The sequence below is a fragment of the Chenopodium album genome, chromosome 19 (genome assembly GCF_948465745.1).
Source record: "Chenopodium album chromosome 19, dcCheAlbu1.1, whole genome shotgun sequence".
NCBI lineage: Eukaryota > Viridiplantae > Streptophyta > Magnoliopsida > Caryophyllales > Amaranthaceae > Chenopodium > Chenopodium album.
In genome coordinates, this window is record NC_137852.1 from 41086515 (window position 1) to 41114039 (window position 27525).

Genomic DNA, 27525 nt, shown 5'->3' on the forward strand with positions numbered 1-27525 from the left:
CATTATATACTCACACACTTTCCTTTAATCGTGTTTTATGATTTATACATAATGGAAAATATAGTTTTAGGGCCTGTTCTTTTCACCTTAAAAAAATAATATTAAGTAAAAATAATTTCAGTTCAGTAAAAATAAATTCAGTTCAGTAAAATTAATTTCAGTTCAGTAAAAATAAGTTCAGTTCAGTAAAATTCAGTTTTCTTAAAGAAGAATTATAATAAAAAATCAGTAAAAATAATTTCAGTTCAGCAAAAATAATTTAATCAGTAAAAATAGTTTCAGTTCAGTAAAATTAAGTTAAGTTCAGTAAAAATAAATTAAACTAGTTAGCATTATAAACTAGATGGATCATCAAATGGATAATTTATTAAACGTAGATGATGGCCCAGAGTCAAGGCCCATACTTTAGAACGTGGTATCTATCCCATAAGTATTATTTGGAAAAGAGAAGTAATGACACCAAACCATTGGTTGGTTAAAAACGCATTCTCAAGGAAACAATAAGCAAGTATTCTCAAGGAATTTGTCTATAACTATAAACAAGCGAAACTTCACATAAAAAGACATAATCGATATAGATTAGATTTAGTTAGTATGATCAAAAGATTGTTCAATCATTCCAATTGTATGAACATGGAGGTAATCTTCTCCTCTAATATACCATTATAATCCTGACTTTGTCCTTTGTTAAATGAAAGACATTTGCATCCTTAACCTATATTTGTGTGTTTATTTCTTTAGTTGATTAAACTCTTGCTTAACTTCTTCAAGCGGTGAAATTTTATTCTTTTGTTGTAATTAAGTTAGCGAGGTTATCAGAGTATAATCCATAACACAAGGGGCAATCCCTCAATATCCTAGAACAACAATATAGGATACATGACTTGTTCGTAAGACACAATATTAACCTTAACAGTATCTTTAAAAATTTAGTAATCGAGTCAAGACTAAATTTGTGAATAATGGAACAGAATTATTGGTACATAACAATTAAAAAATATATAAACAATTGATAGACCATAAATGAATCTGAAAGATGAAAATATATATATATATATATATATATATATATATATATATATATATATATATATATATATATATATATATATATATATATATATATATATATATATATATATGAGGTCGAGTTTAATAAACTCTTAAATTATTACATAGTATATGTTCGTTATTAGAAAGCCGACGTGGCATAGGAAGAAAAAGTTAATACAAGACTGAAAAAAATCAAAGACATCTCCCCTTATTTATGCATTGGATAAACGCGTTTTATCTCATCTAATGCCACTTAGTTGCAACCTTAACAAGTAACCCAAATAATTGAGTAGGGTTGGAAAGCATGGCAGAATGATCACTAGCAATGTCATAAACTTCGGATGGTGGCCAGTTCTTGATCAAAGCTTCATGTTGCTCAAGTGAAAGGAGATTGTCATGCAATGTCCTGATGTAAACACGTGGGACCTTATCGGAGCCCTCGCCGTCAGAAAATGCGGCGTCCGCGATAGCTCTGACCGGACATGGTCTCAGAAGCATTCCCGCTAGTGTGTAATCCTGTACCATAAAAAATTTTCTAATCTTACACGCAATAGATTTAACTTATTAGCTAATTTAAATCACAAATAATACCCTTTGTTGCAAATAATAAAAAACGCAAGTAGTTAAAATCATTATTTATGAAAAAAGATTTTTTTAAAGTTATTAAACCTATTGTAAAATAAAACAGGGCTATTGCCTGATATACTCAAATGACTTTTTATATATCTTCAACTACTTGTTTCATATAGTACTTATTAATTATTTTTAATAAAATTACATTAGGTCACATCATATTAGTACTTTTGATTATCATTTACTTATTGCTAAATATCGTTAATTAATTATTATATAAATTATGAAAATTACATATTTGAAAAATACATGCTAATACAAAGCTATCAAGATTCAATTTGATAATGTTTTTCTTTAAAAATTAGTACTTCAAAATGAGGTCAAAGTTTAGTCAAATTAATAAGTCGGATTAGACCAAACTTGATAATAAAAATTTAGATCAAACCTTAAGAAAATCAGACAAGATATCCTTACTTCACAAAAAATTAGAAGTGTCACGAAATAAATTCCGTAAGAAGTTTGAGCAAATTTGTCCAAAATAATTGAGGTTTTGAAGAATTTACAATTATAGAAAACAAAATGTGTGTGAATAGTCTATTTAAAGTACGGAGTAAGTGATACTTTCTTTTAATGTTTAAAGAGCCACAAAGGCAGTAAAGAAACTCTAACAACTTAAGCTATCCGCCTATCCCTTACTCTCACGAAGTAAGTAATACTCTGTATGAAAGAAAGGATTTAACACTATTGGTACATGGATGAAGTATACAAATAATTTACCAATAACTGTAAAAGAGTACCTCTAAAGTACACATCGAGTACAAGGACGGACGCCGAACTTCTATCTTGTAAATGCCACTAGTAGGAGGTTTCCCCGGTCCTTCACCAAAAATATAGTCAAATACATCTGGCGCAGGCATATAAGGCATCACCTACAAGATTATAAACTCAAAAATTATATAAGTAAATTTAGAGACTACAATCTTTTTAAAACGTTACTCGTATTTATAAGGGAGGAACATGAAATGGAGGAAAGTTATGCATTTGTAAATGCATAACATTGATTAAAATATTTTAAAAACACATGGTAGAGAGAGAAAAGAGGAGCGAGATAGGAAGAGAGAGACTTGTAGGTGGGCCCCACCTATTTTTTGGTCGGATTGTATCACGTGATGGGGGACCACATGCTGATTGTTCCACTGAAAGTTTATATTGTACCATTGAATCCTCAGTATGGTACTATTTACGCATAAATTTAGTACAACTGAATGCATATATAATACCATTATGTGCATATATAGTATCACTGTATATTCAGTGGTACCATTTGATCATCCAATGATACCAGAATATTTATTCGTTTGTACATATGCATAATTACATGAATACCCCTTGTTATGCATTTCTAAATGCCTAACATTCCTCCCTTTAAAATTCCTCTTTATAAGGATTATTGCATCATCCAATAAAGTACTTTGTATATAATCTTAGAGTATGTCAAATACAAAAACTGATCCATTAAATAAGACCGAAATTAAATTATTAATCCATATTAATGTAGCTAATAATTGATAATAATAATAATGTCCAATCAGGTTCAATATATATCAATATGTTCAATCAGATCTAATAAGTTTCAATAAGCTCTAACACGTTTAATAAGGTGTAATAAGTTTAGATAAGTTCAGGTCTAATAAGGTGAAGAGAATACATGTCTAATTGTTGCAAGTATTAAAAACGGAGGTAATAAGAAGGAACGTACGGATTGCCTGTGTGTGTCAGTCCGGATTCCATGAGGAAGCATTGCAGCCGCAACATATATCGCAGCTTGAATTTTATGAGGATAGCTTTGGAGAACATCTGTTATATTGTTTCCTCCAATACTGTGTCCCACCAAAATTACCTTAATTATACAAAATCATTACATTAATTAGTTAAAAATACGAAATAAACATGTCACATGTGTATATGTAACCAAATGTTCAAGCACAAGTAATAATGTAATATAATTTGTGCACTAACCTTTTCACCTGGTGGTAGGTTGGCTATCATATCATGAAGGGGTTTGTTATACTCTTTAAAGGTAAATATAGTATTAGCATCCGCTGGATCAATCCCGGAGCTAGTTAGGTCCGGGCAGCTAACCTTATGTCCGATGCTTTCGAGTAAGCATCGGACTTTGTACCAACACCACCCTCCATGACTAGCACCATGGACTAGCACAAAGTGTGCGGGTGAGACTACATTCATCAATTCAAGTTTATCTTCCATTTTAGTTGTTAAAAATGAATGGAATGGTAAGATAAGTGACAAATGAATATGAGCCTACTAACAAAACTCAAGTTTGTATTTGTAGAGAAATGAATTCATAAATGTGTGGTCTTCTTGCACTGTAGTGCCCAAGATAAGATAAATTCATTGAGCGCACGTTTTACATAACATAACAAACAAATATATCAGGTTCGGTAGGCTAAAGGCTAAGATAACTTGACAATTCTAATTTGATTTTTTTTTATTTGGTCCAATTTTATGACATTTTTCATATTTTGATCGTTTTAGTTTGTCGAGGACACATAGGGCTTTTAATTGAAGGAAATTTTGTCAGGTTAAACCATTTATAACAACCTTTTTGTTGGAAAAAATCTTATAAAAATTTTTTGGCATGGAGAACCACATTGTAAAATATTTTTATTGAAGACAACCAAAAATTCTAATTACCCTTATTATACTCTAATTTTCCCTAATTAGCCTTTAACTTTCAATTAAATAATTATGTTAAGTAAAAAAAAAAACATAAAACACCCTACCTCACCTCAGCCACCCCCTCCCCTGCAGCAGCTGCGGCGGCCAGAAGCAGCGCCGCCCCTACCACCTGCCATCTACCTCCTCCTTCCCTACCCTGTGCCGGCGCCGATGCCGATGCCGCCCCTACCCCGAGTCGTTGGGAAGTTCCACCTTCCAAAAGAAATCGCAAATTTCGCTGGCAAGTTATCAAAACAAATCACACAAACTTCGGACCCTTTAAATCTCAATTTCGGAAGAGTTAAGCAATTCTAATGAATGCCAAGAATCCTAGATGACGAAGCCCCATTCCTGAAATGGGTCGTTGTTGATTGTGGCGGTGATGGTGGCCACTCATCTATTGGGTGAAATTTTTAGGTTAGGGTTTAGGAGGGTAGTCGCGACGAGGGTAAAGGGGAAAGGGAGGGGGTCAGTTCGGCGGTGGAGGTTGATCTGCGGGGGTGGGGGGTTCTACGCGGAGGCTAGGGATGGGAGAGGGGGTTGCTGCAATGGGAAGGGGAGAAGGAGAGTGGTGCCCGGTGATGGTGAGGAGTGGTTTTTGTTTTTTTTTTTAATTTATAAATTAATTTAATTATCAAATTGATTAGTGAGAATTATGGATAATTTGAAGAATTAAGGGGAAATTAGAGGTTAATTGAGTGATTAGAGATCACAGGTTGTCTTTTACACAATTATTTTACAATCTGGTTTCTCCATGTCAAAAAATTAAGGTTTTTTCCAACAAAAAAGTTGTATAAATGGTTTTTTCTGACAACATTATCTTATTTGAACGGTTGAATTGTTGTTTGGAGCTTTGGCTTAAATTATCTGGCATTGTATCTGAATAGGGACCTACGTTTTAGTGACTTCTACACCTTATTTCTCTCAATTGTTCTTGTTGTAGTTGGCCATGGTGGGGTTATATAAACCTTTCCTTTGGGTTTGTTTTACCCTTAATTATCAATAAGAGAAGTTTAGGGTGTACTCATCTACGGTCCTATGGCTATTACTCTTTATTATAGCGAAGGGGTTTTCCACGTATAAAAATCGTGTTAAATTGTTTGATATACTTTTCCGGCAGAATCTCCAATCTCCGGTGGCATTTATGACAATTTTTGCACCGAACTTAATACTTTGTGTTATAGAGAGTACACCCGGTAAAGGTTGTGTTATTCTTTGCATCCAACCTATGGTTGGTGTTATTGAGGCCAATTTTGCCAAATCAAGGAAAATTTATTAGTAAAAAGTATAAATAAGGAAATCTTAAGGGAAAAAAAGAGCACATAATTCTATTTGCTAGACTAAAAAGGTCAAAAAAAAACCGAGAAAGGATTTGATCTTATTCTTTGGGTATCAACCCTTAAAAACTTTAACAAACCAGATATATCATCCACAATGTGCTAGTAATGATGATTGTTGAAACGTTACAATATTTAATTTTATACCGAGTACTATAAATTGAATGAGGGCCCTATTTATTTTTAATCATATCGGGCCTCCAAATACTTTGGGACGACCCTGCTTGTACCAATTTCTTATTAGGAAATATGAGATCGAGCGGTATAAAACTATAAATTTATGAATTTATGACAAAGTAACATGTCGTTATAATTAATACTTGTAATTCTTACTTATAGAAATTCATTCAGTCACTAAGGGTCTGTTCACATTTACTGAACTGAACTGATTGGAACTGAACTGATCTGAACTGAGCTGAACTGAATACTTTATGAGAGAAGGAAATTAGGAGCTCAACTGAGCTGAACTGAACTAAACTGATTGATGGAGCTGAACTGAACTGAACTGAACTGAAATTAAGTATATGTGAACAGGTCCTAACTCACTATAGATTGTCTAACAAAGAGTCAAAGTACGTAGAAAAAACATTTAGAGATGGATGTAGTTATACCGTTAGTTCGAATAATACTTCCTCTGTTTTTATTTAGTTGGCACCTTTATATTTTCACGTTTGCAAACGCATGTTTTTAACGATTAATATCTCTAATTATCAACATTGTAAAATTATAAAAAGTGAATATTAATAAAATATACATTGAATTGATTCAAACAAGATCCCACATGAATATGTTTTATCGTATCTATAAACCACAAAAGCGAGTCAAAGCGTGTTGTGTGAATAGTGTAAAAGTCAAACAGTGTCAACTAAAAAAAATAGAGGAAGTATAAGCTAGTAGGATGGGCATGTTCTCATTGACTGAACTCGGCTGAACTGAACTGAACTGAACTGAACTGAACCGAACTCTGCTGAACTGAACTGAACTGAACTCAGCTGAACTGAACTGAAATGAATATTTTATAAGAGAAGGAAATTAGGAGCTGAACTGAACTGCACTGAACTAAACTGAACTGAACTCAGCTGAACTGAACTAAACTAAACTAAACTAAACTGAACTCAGCTGAACTGAACTGAACTGAACTGAATTTCAACGTAAGAGAACAGGCCCATAGTTTGTATAGTTGGGAAGATATACATACATTGGGGACAACCGGACAAGTATATCTTATGAGCGTATCCCTTGGATTGCTCCCCAAGGATACCAATATATGGCCATGAATGATGAATGGAGATATGAGTTTTGTTTGATTTAAAACAATTTTAAGGTTTATTGCCAATTAAAAGTGATTAAACATATAAATGAAGGTGAAATGATATATTTATTTAGCAACAAATATTTATAATGAGATGAGACTTTAATTTTATTTGGAGACGGATCAAATATCTATGTGTGAGCGAGTCATGTGACGTATATAAGTCTGTTCAAGACTTTCAAGTACATAAGTACTATTTATATACATATACGATAAACTATTATGATTGAAAGAACACGAAAATAGATTAAACCTTCGTTATCTTGACTAAGTAATAACATGTAACATATACAAGTATATACTTCCTATAAGATTGATTCGAAATTAAGAACAGCAATAGTTCCATAAATTATAAATTATACTAGTACATGATAAAGTGTTACAAGTGGAGAAAAAAAAAATAGTATTTAAATGTAAAAGTGAGGTAAATAGGTCTATAGAGAAGATGGTATGTATGAGATACATTGATATTTAAAGAAGTAAAGCAATCGATCAGAAATGATTAAGACAAATTATGTTTGTGCAGCGGTTATTACGAAACGAAGGTAGTACGTAAACACTTAATTACATTAACATGTTTCCCGTTAATGACGGTCTTAAAATAGATCATCACCACTATTCGCAGCAACTTTAAGAAGTAAGCCAAAGAGACGAGAAGGGTTGGAGAACATAGGACAATGATCACTATCAATTTCATAAACATTAGATGGTGGCCATCTCTTGATCATCACATCTTGCTGCTCACGTGATAGCACATTGTCATGCAACGTTTTGATGTAAACACGTGGCACCTTATCAGAGCCCTTACCTTCGGGAAACACGGCCCCACTAAGAGCTCTAACTGGGCATAGTCTTAGAAGCATTGCTGCTAATGTACAATCCTATAATAAAATTTTCCTCACGTTATATCTAGACTTTTATGTAATTTGAAGTGATTAAACTTACAAAATATATATATATATATATATATATATATATATATATATATATATATATATATATATATATATATATATATATATATATATATATATATATATATATATATATATATTTAGTTTCGCAATATTTGCATATAATAACTTAAAAAATTTACCTCTAGAGGGCTCATTTGATATAATATCTCACGTTGAAACTCTTTCTTGAAGATGACACTAGTTGGAGGATTGTCATGTCCTTGACCATATTCAGAGTCGTATATTTCCCCATATCTAGACAAGTCAGGTGCTCCCTACAACATCATACAAAAAATCAATAAATTACTTGAATCAAATTCAAATGTTTTAGGTTCAACATAATTTAAGCAATGCCTTATTCAACAAAGGTACATTTAATTAATGTTTAAAGCACGCCAAAACCCATGATTAAACATTTAAACGGAAATAGGAGTATATAAACTAATACTTCGTAGATAGAGTATATAAAACCAATCATAAGCTTAAACCATTAATTTAAATTTTCCGTTAAATTACATCAATTCTATCTTGTTCAGTTTGGAATCCGTTACGGAGCATTGTTGCGCCAACAAATACTGCTGCTTGAATTTTATCAGGATGATTTTGGACAGCCTCTGTTACGCTGTGTCCTCCTGCACTGTGCCCCACCAAAATCACCTAATTTAACAAAATCATACAAGTACATAGTTAAACTAATAAGTATTGTAAAATAAATTTTAAGAAAAAAAAAAGTGCTTGACCATAGTTTGTGATTGTTTATTTCAATGAGTACCAATGATATATATAATTATAATAATGATACGGACTTGAAAAAAAAAAAAAAAAAAACAAACAAACAAACACCACCCTATACCCGATAATCTTAAATAACAAACCTCACTTTCAAGTTCCAGCTATCACACAACAAAAAAGAAAAAATGAATTCAAATATGTTGTCTAATAACATACTCATCATAACCAAACTAAGTTTGATCCAGTGGGAAATATTGCACCTTTCAATCTTGAAGTTGGAGGTTCAATTCCCACGAAAAACATTTTCCTTTAATCTCACAACCCAAAAAATACCGGATAAAAAAACCATGATGGTTGTACGGAGCTACATTTAAGGCCGAATATAAACATTACTAACCTTTTCACCTGGTGGTAAGCTTGCTAAAATATCATCAACAGGCTTATTATAGTCTTGGAAAGTGAAAATAGTATTAGCATCCGATGGATCAATCCCGGAGCTACTAAGGTCCGGGCAGCTAACTTTCTGCCCGGCGCATTCAAGTAGACATCGGATTTTGTACCAGCTCCACCCGCCGTGGCACGCACCGTGAACTAGCACGAAGTGTGCATTCGATGGCACTCTAACCTTCTCACATCCATCTCCCATTTTTGTAACGTTTTTTGTAGGTGTATAACAAATTATAACTTTGATTAATACAAAGTATGCCGACTACCGAGTACATATAAATTATACGCATACATGATACAAAGAATATATTAAATTCTTAAAATTAAACGGAAATGATGGATCAAGCTAAAGGGTGACAGCACAATAACAGCGAGTTATTAGGTGTACTTCTCCTTTGTTTTATTTTGCCGCAATTACATTGTGGAAGTTTACGAAAGCTAAGGATGTTCTGTAATTTGCATAAACAATTAACGAGAATACAAGATAATGTAATTTGAGATTATTATATTAGATGACTTTTAACTAAGCTCTAAACATTTGAAAATAGTATAGTACATCCGGGTGCACCATGCGAACATTAGGTATATTTTAAAGAACATGGGGAAAAAAAAGAACATACTAGCATTGGAAAAAGAACATGCATTCTAGTGTTTGAAAAAGAACATCTTGTGTTTGGCAAAAGAATATGTTTGTGTTTGACAAACATACATACGTAGTATATATGTTTGATAACATGTTTTTTAACAATACAAAATATGTTCTTTTTGATTCGTATGTTCTTTGAATTTGGCTCGTATTTTTTATTATTATTATTTTTTATTTTTTATTTTTTTTGTTAAAAGGTGGCTCTTATGTTCTTTAAGGTAATGAGTTCTTTAACGTATGTTCTTTATCGTATATTCTTTAACTTATGTTCTTTAACTTATGTTCTTTAACGTATGTTCTTTAAATTAACTTATGTTTTTTTATGTTATTTTAAATTTTGAAATTTGAAATTTAATTTTTAAATGAAATCTTGAATTATTTTTAGTTGAAAATAATTTAGAGAGGGAAAAATAAAATTATTATGGAAAGTTAAATTTTTGGAGAGAGAAAAAACTATTTTTGGGAAACTGAAATCTTTGGTAGAGAATTTTTACGTTAATGTGTTATTTTTCATGAAATTTAATAAAGTTTTTATCATGTTCTTTGTGTAATGTCTTTATGTTCTTTAGTAATGCATGTTCTTTGTTAAAAACAAACATGTTCTTTTTCAAGAAACTAAATGTTCTTTTTCGTACACCTAATGTTCTTTCCGCCTTTTTTTTTAACCGGGTGCACCTTGCGCATGGTACACCCGGGTGCACCAACCATACATTACTAAACATTATACTTCCTCTATTCTTTTTTTACTTGATCTGTTTCTTTTATCACGCTTGCCAATGCAAAACTTTAATGATCAATAACTTTAATTCTCCATAAGTAAAAAATTGTAATATTTGTATATTATGATAGTACTTATTGAGGCGAATTCAAAAAAATTTACATGAATATTTTTACAACATATTATTCACAAAACACGGTCAAAGAAGGGGTGGTGAATAGTGTAAAAGTCAAAGCCAGTCAAGTAAAAAAGGACGGAGGAAGTAATATTTTAGCAATCAGAGATGGGTGTAGTTAGGGACTTCAATAGTTGTAGTTAGGGACTTATTTGCAATATTACATAATCTCTATCTACTAGCTTAACCATTGAAGCTAGAAAGTGTAATTTGCTTGAAAAAAAAACTTGCTAGAATAAAACAAATTAGAATAACTAAAATAAAATTTATCAACGGAAAGGTGTGGTCCATTTAAATAGTAAGATATTAGCTAACCATTAGAGCTAAAATAATAATTAACTTAGGGCCTGTTCACATTTACTTTATTTCACTTCCAATCAGTTCAGATTAGTTCCAATCAGTTCAGTTCAGTTTAGCTTCAATCAGTTCAGTTCAGTTCAGCTCCTAATTTTCCTCTCTCATAAATATTCACTTCAGCTCAGTTTTGTTTAGTTCATCAGTTCAATTTAGCTCCAATCAGTTCAGTTTAGCTCCAATCAGTTCAGTTCAGCTCAGCTCCGATCAATTCAGTAAATGTGAATAGATCCTTAAAAGCTTATGTGGCACAACAAGTTAATTTGACAATTAGCTTGTCATAGGAGTTGCTCTTATACCGCATGTAATAACCCCATTCTTATACGTGCAATTTTATGGAAAGTACTATTTCCACTCATCCAATTTTATCTTGACAACTATACAAATAATCTCTAGCTTTTTGTATACAAGACGGTCCAATCCACGGTGGAAAAGCTAGGGCCGGGAAATAAGTTTTTCAAAATCCTTTCAAGTGTGAAAAATTATTAGGTGGCTACTGGCCCATTTTAATTGTCACAACGTTTTAAAGGATCTAACTTAAATCTTCAATGAAAGATGCATAAAATTTTTGAATTTGGACTAGAGTGAACCACTAAGAAAGTGGTAATGGAAGACAATATTTTGATGGTTTCTCTAGTTTCTAGATAAGAGTTGACTCTATATATGATGATGGGTGTTATTGCATATTAACAGTAATAGCACATCCAAGATTATTGGTATTAGGTCATTTTTGGGTGCCTTCTCTTTACTTGGATCAACTATGTAATGTCTAATGAATTACTCCGATTATCATAATGATGTGACATATGATGATGAAGAATTAAGAAAATCGAGCTAGGGTGGTTGTTAGTGTAATTTCCTCTCGCTTATATTTCTATCCCGTTATTAAAGAGTTGATTATTATTGGCCTGTTTGATTAGCATACTAAAAAATTGTAAAATTGACAATTATATATCATGCTTTGAAGTGTCATGTTAGTTTGAATAGTCCAAAATACATTTTTTAGGCCAAAGCTTGGCTGCTTGGCATGGCCTTATAAGCCCACAATTCACTGCCCTATTTTAGAAACTTTAGAAATGTTTTTTTTTTTTCCTCATAAGCAGGCTAGACTCAGTCCCTTGGCACATATTAACCCACCTTCAAGCCAAAATCTGACACGATTTACTCTCTGATCACATTTATTCTCGAACACTTCAAGTACATCATTATTTTATATATGCATAAAGTTACTCTGATGTATGTATAATAATAGTCCGTAACTTAGGGCATGTTCTCTTCAACTTAATTTCACTTCAGTTCGTAATTTTCTTCTCTCATAAACAGTTCAGTTTAGTATAGCTCAGTGAATGAGAAATTGAGAACAGACTCTTAACTCAATTTTAGAATTGGTTATGTTGGTTTATTATTTCTAACTCCCTTCATTTCCAATTGTTTGCTCCATTTTTCTTTTGTAGTTGTCCCTAAAAGATTGTCCCATACTATTTTTGGCATCTTCCACTTGCACTCTCTCTATCTCTCTCGTCATTAATATTTGTGTCAACCCATGTGTACCATTTTTTCCCCAAAACCTTAATAAAGTGATTTTTTTGGTTGGGGCAAATAATTAGGGACTGAGGGAGTATGTAGTAATACGAATAGGGTTCAGTATTCTATTATTTTCTGGATATAGATTAAAAGACAATTTATTGTACAATGCAAATTTAATTATTACCCAATATATATTACAAATACATGATTATTATTTAAACTTACATGATCCAAAATAGACTTATTACATTTAAGTATATATATAGCTAGAGAGAGATTATTTAAACAATTACCAAAAAACAACCCATGTGAGAATTATGCTAAAGTAAAGTCCAATATATATAAGTCATTTACATAGGTAGATAGAGGTAGTACTCCTAAAAAGTAATTTTAGTAGTAGTAGTAGTAGCAACTTTAAGGAGCAAGCCAGCGAGCACAAGTGGGTTAGAGAAAAAAGGGCAATGGTCACTTTCAATCCCATAAACTTGTGTTGGTGGCCATCTCTTTATCATTGCATCTTGTTGCTCTGCCTTTATCACTCTATCCTCCAATGTCTTGATGTATATACGAGCTACTCTTTCTGAGTCTTTCCCTTCCTCCGATTGTGCTTTTGTTATGGCTAATGGGAATGGTCGTAAGAGCATCCCCGCTAGTGCACGATCCTATAATGTTTGTGTAACAAATGGTTACAAAAAACGTGTATACATAATGGGTGTACGTATTGAATATATGTAACGAACACTTGATCATGTCACATCAAATCACATATATTATAAGTTGTCTTGATAAATAATTGACTTATATGTGACCTGGTTGTACGTTTTGGATGATTAAGCTTCCTAAAACAACTTTACCCTTGTCTTCTCCTCAAGAAGATATGAAATTATTTCAATTGTCAATCATATCTTAAACTTCAATAATTTCTATAGTGTTTTTGGTGTCAACAAGGAGTTTCTTGTACGTCATTTACGCATTACACAAAAGTAAGAATTATTGACTTTGATGGAATTAAGTATGTTTGATGGTGCAATTCTTAGGATTATGTGGATCCCAACATGTGATGCACCTATATACTTGTATATCATAATATCAAAGGGACATGCTATGTTCACATTTTAAAAGAAAATAATGTGAATAAAATATTAAATACCTCAATAGTAGTCATTTGATACAAAATTTTCCGTTGCAATTCCTTTTTAATAATGGCACTTGTTGGAGGTTGATCCATTCCTAATCCAAAACTGAGATCATATGCTTCGCCATATTCTGACAAATCTGGAGCTCCCTATTATTAGTCAACCGGCAAAAATGTCATGCAATATACTTTTGAAGAGGTTATATTATTTCAAGAAAAAATAAATATATCAAAGAAATTATTGCTTCTTGTCCAAAGATCAACTCAGTCAAAACCTTTGTCGAAAAAAACAAAACAAAACCAGTCAAAACCAATTATGACTCTAAAGAGTAATGGTTAGTAGAATTTGAATATTGGTTTTATATTCTATCACGTCTCCTCCAATGAAACCATTTAGCCTTAGGATAAAGTGCGGTCCTTCTTATAACCAATGCCTAAATATTCAATAGAAAGGTGTGAATGAGACTTGATTTTGTAACTTATTTTTCTTGTCATGTTTGTTCTCATACCATGTCAAATAATTAACTTAATCAAAAGTGTTTGCCTCAATCAAGATTGGTTTTCTGTTTTATCACTTCTTAATGAACCATAGTATAAGAATTGATTGAATTTGTAAGTCAAGGTGATTTATTGACCACCATATTCAATTTACACAAGAGCTAGCTACTATATTCAAAGTTTAGACAAAAATAATAGTATTAAAAGACTAACATTGACAATATAAAGTATAAAAAGAATGGCTTTTACATTTTATTACCATAATTTGTAATTTTATATAAGAATATCTTTAGATAGGATAGTGTACATAATCAATGAAATATAAAAAGAATGACTTTTACACTTTTACTACCGTACATTTCTAATTAAGCTATTAATTTAGTCTAAGGAGACATATTAGTATATTACATTAACCCCTTGAACATTCTTATTATGAATACGTATAAAATTCTATTTAAAAGCAAAAATTAAAATGAAATTAAAGTTTTCACACTTTTGATAGTGTAGATAAAATCATGTCCATTTATAAAGGAAAAAAAGTAAAAGAGCATGAAATTAATTAATAGGTCAATTCGAACAAAGTGCTTTTTTCTCAAGTGAATAAAAAGGCAGAGATGCTTCTTTTTACAGTGATTGTACCTTCACTTCCAGCTAATCATTGGGGCTTGATTAGATTACGAAAATCTAGGCTATAGATTTTATACTTTTAACTCGAAAATTTTACAAAATCTTTGAACTCAATTTTTTTATTTTTGCAAGTAGTACTACTTGGTAATTTTTTTTGAGTAATTAAGACAGAATTAAGTCAATGAACCACCAATTTTACAGCTAGTCTTCTCTGTCTATGGAAAATTAAGCAAATTACCTAATTTCTGACATAATTTTGACTATTTTAATTAAACATAAGGAATTTAGGGTCTAAAATTATTATATTATAATGAAAATGAAATAATGACTTTTGGGGTAGATTTTTTAGGTTTGTTAGGATATGGTGTGGTCCACATCTAGTCCCACGATTGTGCATATATTTGTGCTTATATAATTGTATAGAATAAATGTTACATATTGTATTTTGTCATGTAATGAGATCTTGTACAAAACCTGTTTATTATCCATTATTACTTTATTAGTACTAATTTGTCACTATTTGTCTTTGTTTGAGTAGTTTATCTTTTAATTAAGGTTTGACCCCATGTGTACGAGGCTATAAACGGCAACTCAAAAGTAAAATTACTTTTTCGTACGTATATACTAATATAATCTGTATAAAATAAGAAAATAAGAGTCATTATATAGTAGTAAAAGACTCGATTATCCAAAACATTAACTAAGAATATTATGTATCAATGTATCATACCCTTTTAGCTAGGTTAGATCCATGCTCAGTTCAAACAAATATATTTGATATGTGTTGTTTATATTCGAATTCCAATTAGAATTATCGTGTACTTCATAAAATCCATAACCTTACATTACCGAACTATAAAAGTAAAAATATATCTAATCATAAAAGAAATATCATCACTCTTACTTTCTAATTAATCATCATAAGCTCCAGGTCAATTATGGAAACTCATTTATCATTTTTTTTTAAAGCGAAACTCATTTATCATTATTATACGATTAATAGTTATGAAATTATATCGTATTCATCAAAGCATAATATACTTCCTATAATGTTTTGCATATTAATTTAGTAATTTATAGCATGCAAATCAAAATTATTAATGTTTGAGGGATGCTAATTGTCCCAATATTTACTTTAACTTGAGCTTCAAAGCTCCTAAACGAGCCCTTTACATGCATCTCTTGTAGGGAAACAAATTAAATGGTACTGTATACAACTAATAGTCTAATACGGGAGAAAATCATCTGTCCCATATTTTGTGTCCCACTGGTGTTCCACTAAATATGATTGATTGGTTCTTAAAATATTTATTTGCCTTTTAAAATTTGAGAAGTGGGACCTTGTAATTATTACAACCAATAATATTAAGTGGAACACAAATGGAACATGAAAAATGGGACAGAGGATTTAAACTCGTCTAATACATATAATGATACTTGTACTCCGTATTTCATTACTCCGCTCCGCCGTATCAATTACGGAGTACTTAACTAACCTATTAAGTTAATAATTTTTCTGAATAGTATTAAGCTAATAATTAATGATAATATATAACACAAAGCATAATTAGGAACTCACATCTTTAACATCTTGATCAGAGTGAAAACCCAACTTAAGCATGGTAGCTCCAACATAAACAGCAGCTTCTATTTTTTCTGGAAACTTGTGTATGGCCTCTGTCACGCTAATTCCCCCCGCACTATGCCCTACCAATATCACCTGCAAAATTCATCCTTAACATATATTAAAATAATACCGCGTAATAATAATCCAATCCTTCGACTTAATTAATTAAAGATATTGATGTTTAAAAATACAATAGGTTGTAAATTAAAGAATATATAGACGCCTGAAAATTACTCGTCCTTTTAATTGTTATAGACGGATTACCTTTTTCTTTTTTCTTTTTTTTTTTTGAAACCTATGAACGGATTACCTTAAAACATACCATAAGTAAAATAAGAAATTAAGACAAAATTCAGCCCTGTTCTTTTGAGCTTCCGAGCATAGCAGAGTAGGTGTTGGCAGATTATTAATACTTAGCAGAGCAGAGCAGTCCACAACAACTCAGAAGAACAAGACCTTAGACATCATTCCATGTTATTAATGTTTAGTACTCTAAATTTTACTCTGTAGCTAGTATTAGTAGTAATGTTCATGAATCATGACTATTACGACTATAGTATTTTTCTTAATCAAGTAATTAATAATAAATATATTAATCAACTTAATTATTGTGGTTCCATTTATAGTAACAACTATAGATCAGATGCACTAGACCTTACCTATTAATTGAGCCACGAAAATGACTAGGAAACCAAAAAAAAAATGAAAATATAGTAAAAAGACTAATCTAACCTTTTCATGATTAGGGAGTGAAGTCAAGAGATCAACCAAAGGCTGGTTGTAGTCATGGAAGGAAACCACAAAGTTGGGGTCGGATGGTTCGATACCGGAACCTTTAAGGTCGATACACGTGACCGAGCAACCGGAACTCTCTAGGAGGGCTCGAACCTTGTACCAACACCAAGCACCATGGCTAACACCATGGACTAAGATAAAGTGTGGTGATAGTGATGATGTTGAGGAGGAGGATAATTTTGACATATTATTATCGAACACTTCTTCACCCATGGTTGGAAATAAAATGGAAATTACATTATATAAAATAATAAAGTTGATTTAATTTGGTTTGGTAAATAAGGAAAGACTGCTGAATGAGAAATGCTAGTTTGGGGTGGCTTTTACTGGTTATAAAAGTTGTGTATTTATAGGTAGGTGGCTACAAAACAAAAGGGTTTTATTTATATAGTGGAATCATTGAAAATAAATTATTAATTAAATAGATAGATTGGGGAGCAATTTACAATAAAATAAAATAAATAAATAAAATCGAAATATAAAAAGTTAATTGCCAGGCAGCCACAATTTTTTAAAAATACTGTCTGCCACCAATAAATTAGCTAGGCTACATTTGAAGATGCGATTGTACATTATTTACCTATTTGAGGAATTTTTTAAGGAGTTTTCACAAATTCTCAATAAGATTAGATCAAAATAATTACTCCGTAATAATAATGGGATAATAATACTCCGTATTATAGAAATGGGAAATGATAGTATGTAGGATTGTACTCCATATCATTTTAGGGTTATGGTCCTTATAGATTGATCCGTACAATTTACTTCATTTAATTTTGTTAGTGCACACAAAAATATTTAAAAAGAAAATACGGGTCGGAGTATGATTTTGTTATAAAATACAAATTATCAAATAAGAAATGGTTCGCATCAAAAAAATCAAATAAGAAATGGTTATTGTCCTAGGTATAATGGGGTTGGGCCATTGGGCTAATTAATTGGGTTTGAACTTGCATTGTTCTAACATGGAACATTATGCATAATTTTATTCTTCTTATCTACTTGGGTTTTTTTTTTTTTTTTAAATTTTTTATTTTTATTTGGTGATTTATCCTGTCCCATTTGTATTATTGCGGAATAAATTTAGTTTGGCTCAAATTTAATCATCAATGGTATATATGGATCTTATGGTGCCTTTACTTACCTTTTTATTGACTTATTAAATTTTTTTCTTCCCTTTTATTTTGTTTGATTCAACTTGGCTTATGTCTTGATATTTGATGAAATGACTCAACTCAAATGTCTTAATTCATCTTATTTGAGTATATTCCTCTTCATATGGAGGTAGGTTTAGGGAGATTTTTACCATATCTTAAAGTCAACTGAGAATCATTGCCCAAAGGGTCATTATATATTTATATGATATCATAGGTTATACCTTATACCTAATTCATCCAATACAAGTAACCATGAAATTTACATAGGTTATACCTTATACCTAATTCATTTAATACAAGTAACCATGAAGTTTTCTTGGAGGGGTGTAAAGTCAAAAGTCAACATGTAAAGTGTTAAATGGAAAATTGCCAAATTTTTGGGGTAAAAGAGATTCAAAATGAAGTTCCTGAATCCATCTTAGAGCAAAGAGCTTATATAATTATATTGATCTACAATACAATTATAAGTTTTTATTTAATTTAAATCATACGATAATTCACAACACAATATTGCTTCAAAAACAACTCCGAGTAACAAATTAAAAGCTTAATTCGATTTTCTCTATAGCTCATGACTTGGCCTGGTATCCCTAGGCCTAGGGAATTTGAGATGGGGGAGCGATGTCACTACTCCTCCAGTCCACCACCTCAATCTCGTATAAAACTATAAAATGAGCATTTCGTATTTGACTAAAACTCGTACCAAGTACGAAGCATACAAAAGCCCTTATTTACAGGAGAACTGCCATAGAATTTAGAGTCATGGAGATAGCTTGCTTAAAGAAATGATAGTGCTTAGGTATGTCTGTCGATTGTCGACGATACTTGAATTTTCAAGCATTGACATTGCAAGATTACAACTGTCCATTCTTTTTTACCAAATTAATTAATGGATTAAATTAACAATTTTCAAATCAGATTTTTGGGATTTTTTTGTTTGTATGTTTGTGACAGCAGGCTGATTAGCCCGACCATATTTCCAATTTTTAATAGCTGTTCTCAGCCATCTTTCTATACAATTTCTAGTGTTCTCCGGCTAATGTACAATGTATATTTTGGGAAGTCAATTTTATTAATGTAATATTTTCAATTGAATTGACGTTGATATTGTTGATAAATGGTAGATTATACGGTGTATTATGTTTTTTATATTTGAATTAATCTTATTTGAACTTATTAGAGTTGAATCGGCATGTTTATTTGACTTGTAGGATTAGTTGGTGTACAATTGTTTGTAAATTGTATGTTAGTTGAGACGAACTCTACAAGAGGGGGGGTGAATTGTAGATGAGTTTCTAGTGACTATTTTTCGAAATATAAAACATAACAAAACAGAATAAAACAGGAACTTGTAAAGCACACAGTATTTTACGAGGAAACCTTCTAGTGCCCAACTAGAAGTAAAACCTCGACCCTACCTTAGGGATTTCAAACACGAAATACTTCACTATAATAGGGCAAACACCAAGTTACAACCTACTATAATAAAGACTCTACTTTCAAGTTCCTAAAAGAACTCACTACAGAACAGCACTCTGTTCTACCCAGTCTAAGTACCACACTTAGACTCACTCGTACTCCCCAAGTACAAATCTTTCTCTTCTCACCAGAAGCTAACACAATAAACAAAGTTAATAAAATACTTTCTACCCAAATAACCCAAACCAAATACAAATAATAAACACCTAGTATATGATAGGTAAGCTATGCATGAAACCCGAAACTAATATGACAAGTTTATAAGCTTGGCAAACTTACACAATTTAAGCTCTGTAATTCTTCACGCATAAAACTCACAAAAAACTAAACTCAATTCGACCTCTACTATTTATACAAGTAAGACTCGTATAGAAAGTAGGTTTTGAAAAAGATAAATAAGTTAAACTTAACTTATCTTAGAATACGGTTTTAAGTAAATCTTTGTGAAGAAAATCTTTTCAGAAAATAAGATAGAAATATTTAGCATAATATCTTTTTAACATCGGATTTTAGAAAATAAGCTTTTAAGTTAAAAATCTTTTTCGAATTCTATCTTTTATATTTTCCGGAAATAATTAATTTGCCAAGCTATCTTGTCACGATTCTAATAAATTCCATGCATATCCTACTTAACATATTTGACAATAAATCTAGAAGATAAAATCTTAACTAAACTATTGCTGCACTGTGCTTTTGATCTGGTAGAATTACTTGGGCTTCACGTATTACTAAGTTCCTCCAAAGAACTTAGTCCTTCATCTTCAGGTTCCTGTTAGGGAACTTAGTTCCTGTGAGAGAACTCTTCTTCTTATTGAATAACTTTCTGAATAAAGAGCTTCTTCGAGGCTTCTTAGCATCAGCTACTTCTTTCATCTCCAAGATCAATTTCACCTAAGCTAAACAAACACTTGAGAAACCTTTATTAGATGAGTTTGCTTCAGTTTAAGTTCCTCATCATCAAAACCTTTATACATCAACATTGTACAAATTACTCCATAATTAATATTAGTAAGTTGATAACATTTGCTATACATGCAAGTATGAGTTTAGTATACTGGTATGGTGAGCCCATTTTCACTCATGGCTAGCAAATTCCCAATTTATATCTACAATTTTTCATTTTATTAGTGTACTACAGTAAATTAATACTAGTAGATGATTGTAACACAAAGTTATCTACTAGTATTAATACTACATAAATTAATACTTTTCCTTAAAAAAAAAATAATAAATAAATAAATAAATAGTACTCCGTAGATAATTTTGGATATTGATTTTAGCACGCCCCTTATTGATATTGGCACAACGTGTGAGGAGCATAAAAAACTGTGCTCTTACATAAGGTGTGCCAAAAACAACTAATGGCGTGTCAAAATCATTTCCCGATAACTTTGAGTTACAATCATGTTATTAGCTCGTAGCCCACTTGAATGAAATAGCTATATGACTATATCAATCAAATTGAATTTGTGTGTATATATTTGGACTTGTCTACAACGTTAGCTTAAACAATCAAATGGACTATGCTAAGACTTCCAAGTCACAAAATGGGGCCAAGCCCAGTAGCCCACACCAATCAAGTCCAAATAGAAGATTTCTTTTCTATAAACATGTTTCTTATAATCTAATCCTCCAATTGATGGATCGCAAATTATTACTCCCAAAAATTCATAAATTCTACACTGAGCCAATAAAATTTTCAAGTATCACTCAAACATATTGGAATGATATTTAAGTTTCACAAGCCCTCATTTAGGTATACTCAAATAGGTTAATATCAACAAACATCACTTTATAATTAAGGTTAAATCGAGGTAACATACACAGCGTTTTAAGTTGCAAATCATAAACAAATGACCTAGTTTATTTTGAAAACTATGGAGTATCAATTGTTTCATCCAGATAATATACTCCAATCTTTCAAATTATGATACACATTCATTTATATATACAATAGAATAGATAAAAATAGAAAGAACGAGATCCCCAAAAACAAAAAAAGGAAAAAGGAGAGAGATGTCCCGTCCTTTCTTTATGTGGAAGGGAAATAAAACGATAGAAGAAAACTTGTAACAATAATTATCGAATCCGAGGATCAAATTGAATCCATCCACTCCACTACAATCTCAATAATGAGGATTAATTTTTATTCTTTGATCAAATGCAAAAAGTAGATTGATCATAAACATAAACCCTATAATAGTAACCCCTGTTGGTCCAATTGACACCCCATTTTAAACTTTAATTTGCATTATTTTTCCCGCCTGACACAAAGAAAGCAACAAACCCATCATTTTCATGCAAAATGCTGGACTCATAATTACAAAAATACCCTTTGGAACTTAGCATTTGAATTTTGAAATGAAGGGTAAATTGGTCAATTTAATTGACATAAAAGGCGGCAAAACATGTGCCCTTAAAAACTGGGGCCCTCCCCCACACCTCTAAAACTCTCTTATTATTCACCTTTTTCTTGTTGTTCTTCACTTTACACCCTTTCTTTCACTTCTCTTTCTCTCTCCTCACAAATTCATTTCTCTCATTCTACCCAAAAAATATTGTTGGAAAGAAAAGGTAATCAACTTTTTTTTTTTTTGTTGAAATGAATTTTAATTTCTGTTCTTTAATTTGGGTTGTGGGTTCAAAATTGTAGTGGAAATTTTGATTTCTGTTCTTTAATCGGTTTTTTCTAGTCGATACGACTTAATAACCCCAAATCACATAAAAGTCTAGTTACAAAGTTAAATTATAGGATTGAAATTTTATATTTTTAGTTATTTAGTTTGGTTTTTTGGGTTCAATTCGTTCTGGTAGATGTTTGTGTTTAAATTATTTTGTTCACGAAACAATTAGTCACTCTAAATTAGCGAGTTACCTCAAATTATATAAAAGTCGCATCTTTGCTAAGCTATTGGAATATGTAGGAATTTTAACTCAAAATTTAGCCAAATCTTGCATTGTACAGAGTATTTTTGGGAATTAGAGGTTGAGAATTATTTTTGAATTTATTTATTTGAATTCAGGGAACAGTGTGCTACAAGTTCCGAAAAGATCATTGGGTTTTCCAATTCTAAAATGGGTTTTTGAATCTTATCCGATTGATTTCTTAGATCTTGAAATTTGTTGCTATTTAAAATTTTAAAGCAATTTATTTGAATTTGATTTTGGGTATATCCTTGCAACTCAAAATAACACCACATAATTTGGTGGGTATAAGTGATTTCATTTTGTAAGAAATATAAGCTCTTTCTCCTATAATTCTAGTTTCATGTTTGTATCATTTATGTCTGTAAATTTGTTACTTTGTAAGAAATTGTTGAATTAGTGCTTGCCTTAGTTGCCTGTGTACCGGTGTTCGGATAACTTGAAGATGAACTCCTTTAAGAATCATCATTCTGTAATTATGTTGTGAATTTGTGATTTTGTTATTTATGTCATTCATATGTATTGTTTTTGTTTAATCTCAATTAGTCATTCTTGTTTGTCAATATTGTCTTACACGGTTACACCCGTTTTATTGTGTCCTGTTTTGGCATCTTTGGAGGCTGGTTGTTCACTTATTTTCGAATTTGGAGCAACAGCTTTCTAGAAATTAGAATTTTGAATCCTCGGCATGTATTTGATAAGTATAATGTGCGCGATTTGCTGTCTGCAAGAGCAGCACTCAGTACATAACTTTACAATTACTAGTAGCATTAACATAGTACTTTCTACTTTGTATGATTGTATCACATAAGTAGTACAGCATTAACTTGCTTGAAAGCAGAAATTTTCGTGCCATGATACCATACGATTCACTGATTATATTGTAACTTTGAGTTGATGGCGTTCCTTTTCATTTATCTTGCTTGTAATTGATGTGTTATACAATGCTAAAGCTAAGGTATATTGATGAATGTTTTTAAAGTTCATTTGAGTTTGAAACTAAGTGATCTGAACTTCTGTTATTCATTGCAGTTGTGCTGTACAAAGGGATTAAACCACAGAATTGTTTGCGATGGCGGAAAATCAGTCTCCCAACTTGCAGTTGGATGGCCTTTCACCAGAAGATAACGGCCTTGCTAAAGTTGACAGTAAGCTACTTATTGCATCTCCTTCTGTCATAGTTAAAAACTGTATTCTTGTTATCATGGTTATAGCTCTCCTCCTGCTCGGTTTAGTCTATCATATACGAGTACTTTGTGATGAGTCTGCTACTATATCTGGCTTCATCCTATTGCAGACAAACCAGCAGAAGTGACTTCTGACATGCTTGGGTCTGATGTAGATAAAGAGTCCGCTTTCCAAACTCCGGAACAAAAGCCTGGTTCACAGAAATACAACACCCCTAATTACACTTCAGAGACATTTCTAAGCTCAGTTAGTGGAAGTTCTGACGTCTATACAAAAGAAAGTTCTGAAACAGCGTCTTCCCCATCATCATCGGATGCTGAATCTGCTACATATGACTTGCCTAAAAAGAACTATTTAGTCCAGCATGCCAATGGCGATGAGGCCCTTCAGCCTAAGGTTATTGATTTGGAGTTTGACACTAATGGTGTGGAAGAAAATCACCACATAGACATGGAAGAAGGCAAAGAAGGTATGCTCGAAGAGAAAGAAGTGCTCTACCAAGAATTGCTTGAAAAAGTGGCTAATTATGAGGTTGAGCTCAAGCTCACAAAGAAAAAGCTTGAATCTTCACAAGAAGAGATTTCTAAGTTGAAGTTTGAGAATTCGACTTTGGTTGAAGAGCTAGGAGGGGCTATAGAAAAGATTCGGGTTTCTGAGGTGAAAACAGAAGAAATGGAGAAAACACTCAGAATTGAACATGAAGAACATAGGAAACAGTTTCAAGTTCAGCTTGATTTGGCCAACAAAAGCATTGATCTCTTACAGACTGAGCTGGTTTCGGAGAGAAGGCTGGTTTCTGAATTGCAAGAGACAATTGAAAAGACCGCGAATGAATTAGAAATTTATGTTTGTGAAGTTGAGGAGCTCAAATTGGCCTTAAATGATGCCCAAGCAGATTTCTCCAAGGAGAGGTCAAAGCTCCAATACAGCATTACTTGTTTGAATGAGCAAAAGGATGCCTTAGAATCGAGAAACAAATCGTTGGAGGAGCAGATAAAGCAATACGAGGCTGAAAAGATTGAAGCAGGAAAGTTACAGGAAGCACGAGAATCAGATTTGTTGATTGAAATCAAACAGTTGAAAGAATCCCTTGATGCTAGTAAACTCAAGTATGACATGCTAATGGTAGACAAGGATGAAGCATTGGCTAAAGTGCAGAATCTAGTTGCTGAATTGAATGCTCGAGACACTAGTATGCTACAAATGGAGGACCGGATCAGCAAATTAACTGCAGAACATTCGAAACTGATTGATGAATCAGAGAAGACACAAGGGCTACTGGAGGAATTCAGGTTGAAAATAACAGATCAGGAAAAAGAGCTAGAGAAGCAAAGAGAGGTTATCAATGATAGAGCTGAGGAAAAACGAGAGGCAATACGACAGCTTTGTTTCTCATTGGAGTATTACAGGAATGGATATCAGGAACTCTGCCAAGCTTTTAAGTACAAGCGGCCTGCTGTATTGGCCGCGTAAGGAGAGTATTAAAACATGTTCGTTCTAGTATTATAACTGATTGATTTTGTTAGTGTTGCTTATTTTGTTCAATCTGTAATGTTGTTGTGTAAGGAATGTTGTTGTGATTCAGTCATAGGATAGGTAAAATTTCATTCATCATGTCTACCTTCTTGATTGTCATTCATGTATTACTATTCTTATATTATTGTGTTTGTTCTACAATAGCAAAAGGCGGTATCACAATGTTGTAACTCTTGTAAATACCTACTTCTTGAAGCCATTGTTAAGATTTCGTTGTCCTCTTTCTTTATGGTTTCCTCAACCGGAGCCTGTGATAAAGAGAGTGCTAAATGCAAGGACTTTTGATTAAGACTGTACTGTATAAGGTATGGTATCATTGAACTAAGATGAATTTGGCCCTCCTTACTCAAAGTGTTGCACTTCCTCTCTATTATTAGGTGTGTCACTTTCTATACATGGAAGTTTCAATTTAGATGATCACTTTTCCGTTTAGTCAATAAATTTTCTCTATATGTCTCATGTCACATGGGCCTTCATTATTTGTTTTTTTTATCTTTCTCACTCTACTCCAAAAATCGCCTAGGAATCAGTAATTTCAAAAGTAATGCATCTAATAAAAAAAACGGAGGAAGTAATTAATTAGAAATGGATGAAAAATGCAAATGTTGTGATTAATCTAAAATGGAAGAAGTAAATAGCTAAATACTGATTGAAGTAAAGTAAAATGTTTAACTTAAAATAAAAAATAAAAAAAAAAAGAAAAAAAAAAGAAAAAGAAAAAGAAAAAGAAGAGTAAAGTAAAATAAGTTGAATGTAACAAAATAGGAGTCTAGTGAAGCAAAATTGCAAAACTTAATCAAAATCAAATTAAATTCATCAAGTTTAGGTTAACAATGGATTGACATGAAAAATCTCAATTTTTAATACATTGTTACTTTTATAGCTTTAAGGCCTATTCTCATACGATTATTTTCAGTTCAGTTCAGTTCTTATCTTAATTTCCTTCTCTCAGAAAATTTTCAGTTCAGTTCAGCTCTAATAAGTTCAGTTTAGTTTAGTTCAGTTCAGTCGATGAGAACAGGCCCATAGACTAGTTTATCAACTTATTTTAGAGGGTATTCATGAATCATGATGTGTAAGTGTTGCATATAGACATATAGTGCTTTTGCTATCATGCAGGAAAATTCAATGTTCTCCCGTCGAAATCTTTATAATAAACCCAGCCTTTATATTTGATTTAATTTGATTATAAAGGTTCGATAACTATTACGCAAAATACCTTTGTTTTCACGTAAGATAATGGGAATGGAATTAATGGATTTCAAGGACGGTATCTTAGGCAATCTCTAATGTGTTGTTGTAGTACCTACAATTCACTTCGTTGCTTAGAAAAGTATTGATTTTATAATTAATACTTTGTACTTTTCATGTTCTTGATATGTATATATCACTATCTTATTCAATATGGTTCATGGTTTCAAGATTAGAGAGGTAAGGCAAATATGCGGAGTGCTTTTTTTTTTTAAATTTTTTTGTTAATCAATGAATCATATATTATCCATAATTACTCTTGTGCGTGTGTTTTGATGTCAAATTTTATCGGACCAGTTTGTTAGGTCCGATTCTCATCCTAGCATAACATGAAAATGGCGAGCGTATGAGTGTGAATTCATAATTGAACAAAATTCAAAAAACCTAAATAACTTTTGTAATCAATCATAATCAAACCTCTAATCATATAATCCTAAAAACTAAGCCCTATTTATAACTCTTAGGTGAACAAATATACAAAAAGTGAACCATTATGTCATGAATACGGCACCAATTTCGTCATCTAAGATTATGTAACCTTTTAATTTCTTCTTATCATTTCACTAATGGTCTTTGCTTACCCTTTAAACAAGGCAGGCGAGAAAATACGCAGGTCAAGTAATGGGCTTTGGGCCCACTTTTTACTTACCCCTGGGGCCCACTAATCTGGACCATAATCTCAGCAGTCAATTTTATTGGGGCCCACAATCCTATGGCTTGGACAATTTTCAAACAGTT

At 31.9% G+C, this 27525-nt stretch overlaps 4 protein-coding genes across 6 annotated transcripts; 1 reads left to right on the forward strand and 3 right to left on the reverse strand.

Moving 5' to 3' along the window:
- Positions 1–1126: 1126 nt before the first annotated feature.
- On the reverse strand, positions 1127–3960 carry LOC145595629 (methylesterase 17-like). 2 transcript variants are annotated; one of them, XM_081652046.1, is made up of 5 exons: positions 3646–3960; positions 3386–3526; positions 2768–2822; positions 2424–2503; positions 1127–1569 (listed from the first exon to the last, which is right to left on the reverse strand). In XM_081652046.1, the coding sequence occupies exons 1-5, from the start codon at positions 3892–3894 to the stop codon at positions 1297–1299; spliced, it is 798 nt and encodes a 265-aa protein (XP_081508172.1). In that variant the 5' UTR covers positions 3895–3960; the 3' UTR covers positions 1127–1296. The 2 variants fall into 2 exon arrangements, with proteins under 2 accessions (XP_081508172.1, XP_081508173.1); XM_081652047.1 differs by lacking the exon at positions 2768–2822 and having other exon boundaries at positions 2424–2555; positions 3646–3957.
- A 3649-nt stretch (positions 3961–7609) lies between these two features.
- Positions 7610–9348, reverse strand: LOC145594391 (methylesterase 17-like). Its single transcript, XM_081650703.1, has 4 exons — positions 9100–9348; positions 8487–8627; positions 8111–8245; positions 7610–7895 (listed from the first exon to the last, which is right to left on the reverse strand). The coding sequence occupies exons 1-4, from the start codon at positions 9346–9348 to the stop codon at positions 7611–7613; spliced, it is 810 nt and encodes a 269-aa protein (XP_081506829.1). The 3' UTR covers position 7610.
- Positions 9349–12761: 3413 nt separating this feature from the next.
- Positions 12762–17518, reverse strand: LOC145595631 (methylesterase 17-like). Its single transcript, XM_081652049.1, has 4 exons — positions 17189–17518; positions 16409–16549; positions 13720–13854; positions 12762–13231 (listed from the first exon to the last, which is right to left on the reverse strand). The coding sequence occupies exons 1-4, from the start codon at positions 17462–17464 to the stop codon at positions 12947–12949; spliced, it is 837 nt and encodes a 278-aa protein (XP_081508175.1). The 5' UTR covers positions 17465–17518; the 3' UTR covers positions 12762–12946.
- Positions 17519–22349: 4831 nt separating this feature from the next.
- LOC145595635 (protein NETWORKED 4A-like) lies at positions 22350–25754 on the forward strand. Of its 2 annotated transcripts, none has more exons than XM_081652053.1 (3): positions 22350–22461; positions 23845–23960; positions 24155–25754. In XM_081652053.1, the coding sequence occupies exons 2-3, from the start codon at positions 23885–23887 to the stop codon at positions 25471–25473; spliced, it is 1395 nt and encodes a 464-aa protein (XP_081508179.1). In that variant the 5' UTR covers positions 22350–22461; positions 23845–23884; the 3' UTR covers positions 25474–25754. The 2 variants fall into 2 exon arrangements, with proteins under 2 accessions (XP_081508179.1, XP_081508178.1); XM_081652052.1 differs by having other exon boundaries at positions 24110–25751.
- The last annotated feature ends 1771 nt before the right edge of the window (positions 25755–27525 follow it).

What these genes read in the sequence shown, in the direction of transcription:
- LOC145595635 (XM_081652052.1), top strand. Translation starts at nt 23,885, where the DNA reads ATGGCGGAAAATCAGTCTCCCAACTTGCAGTTGGATGGCCTTTCACCA. An exon ending in CGGCCTTGCTAAAGTTGACA is followed by an intron (nt 23,961 to 24,109) that starts GTAAGCTACTTA and finishes ATCCTATTGCAG; the next exon opens with ACAAACCAGCAGAAGTGACT.
- LOC145594391 (XM_081650703.1), bottom strand. Translation starts at nt 9,348, where the DNA reads ATGGGAGATGGATGTGAGAAGGTTAGAGTGCCATCGAATGCACACTTC. An exon ending in GCTTACCACCAGGTGAAAAG is followed by an intron (nt 8,628 to 9,099) that starts GTTAGTAATGTT and finishes TTGTTAAATTAG; the next exon opens with GTGATTTTGGTGGGGCACAG. An exon ending in ATCAAATGAGCCCTCTAGAG is followed by an intron (nt 7,896 to 8,110) that starts GTAAATTTTTTA and finishes ATTTTATTATAG; the next exon opens with GATTGTACATTAGCAGCAAT.
- LOC145595629 (XM_081652046.1), bottom strand. Translation starts at nt 3,894, where the DNA reads ATGGAAGATAAACTTGAATTGATGAATGTAGTCTCACCCGCACACTTT. An exon ending in CTGACACACACAGGCAATCC is followed by an intron (nt 2,823 to 3,385) that starts GTACGTTCCTTC and finishes ATAAACTTTCAG; the next exon opens with TGGAACAATCAGCATGTGGT. An exon ending in ACAATCCGACCAAAAAATAG is followed by an intron (nt 2,504 to 2,767) that starts GTGGGGCCCACC and finishes TTTTTGGTGAAG; the next exon opens with GACCGGGGAAACCTCCTACT.
- LOC145595631 (XM_081652049.1), bottom strand. Translation starts at nt 17,464, where the DNA reads ATGGGTGAAGAAGTGTTCGATAATAATATGTCAAAATTATCCTCCTCC. An exon ending in CACTCCCTAATCATGAAAAG is followed by an intron (nt 16,550 to 17,188) that starts GTTAGATTAGTC and finishes TGAATTTTGCAG; the next exon opens with GTGATATTGGTAGGGCATAG. An exon ending in ATCAAATGACTACTATTGAG is followed by an intron (nt 13,232 to 13,719) that starts GTATTTAATATT and finishes CAAACATTATAG; the next exon opens with GATCGTGCACTAGCGGGGAT.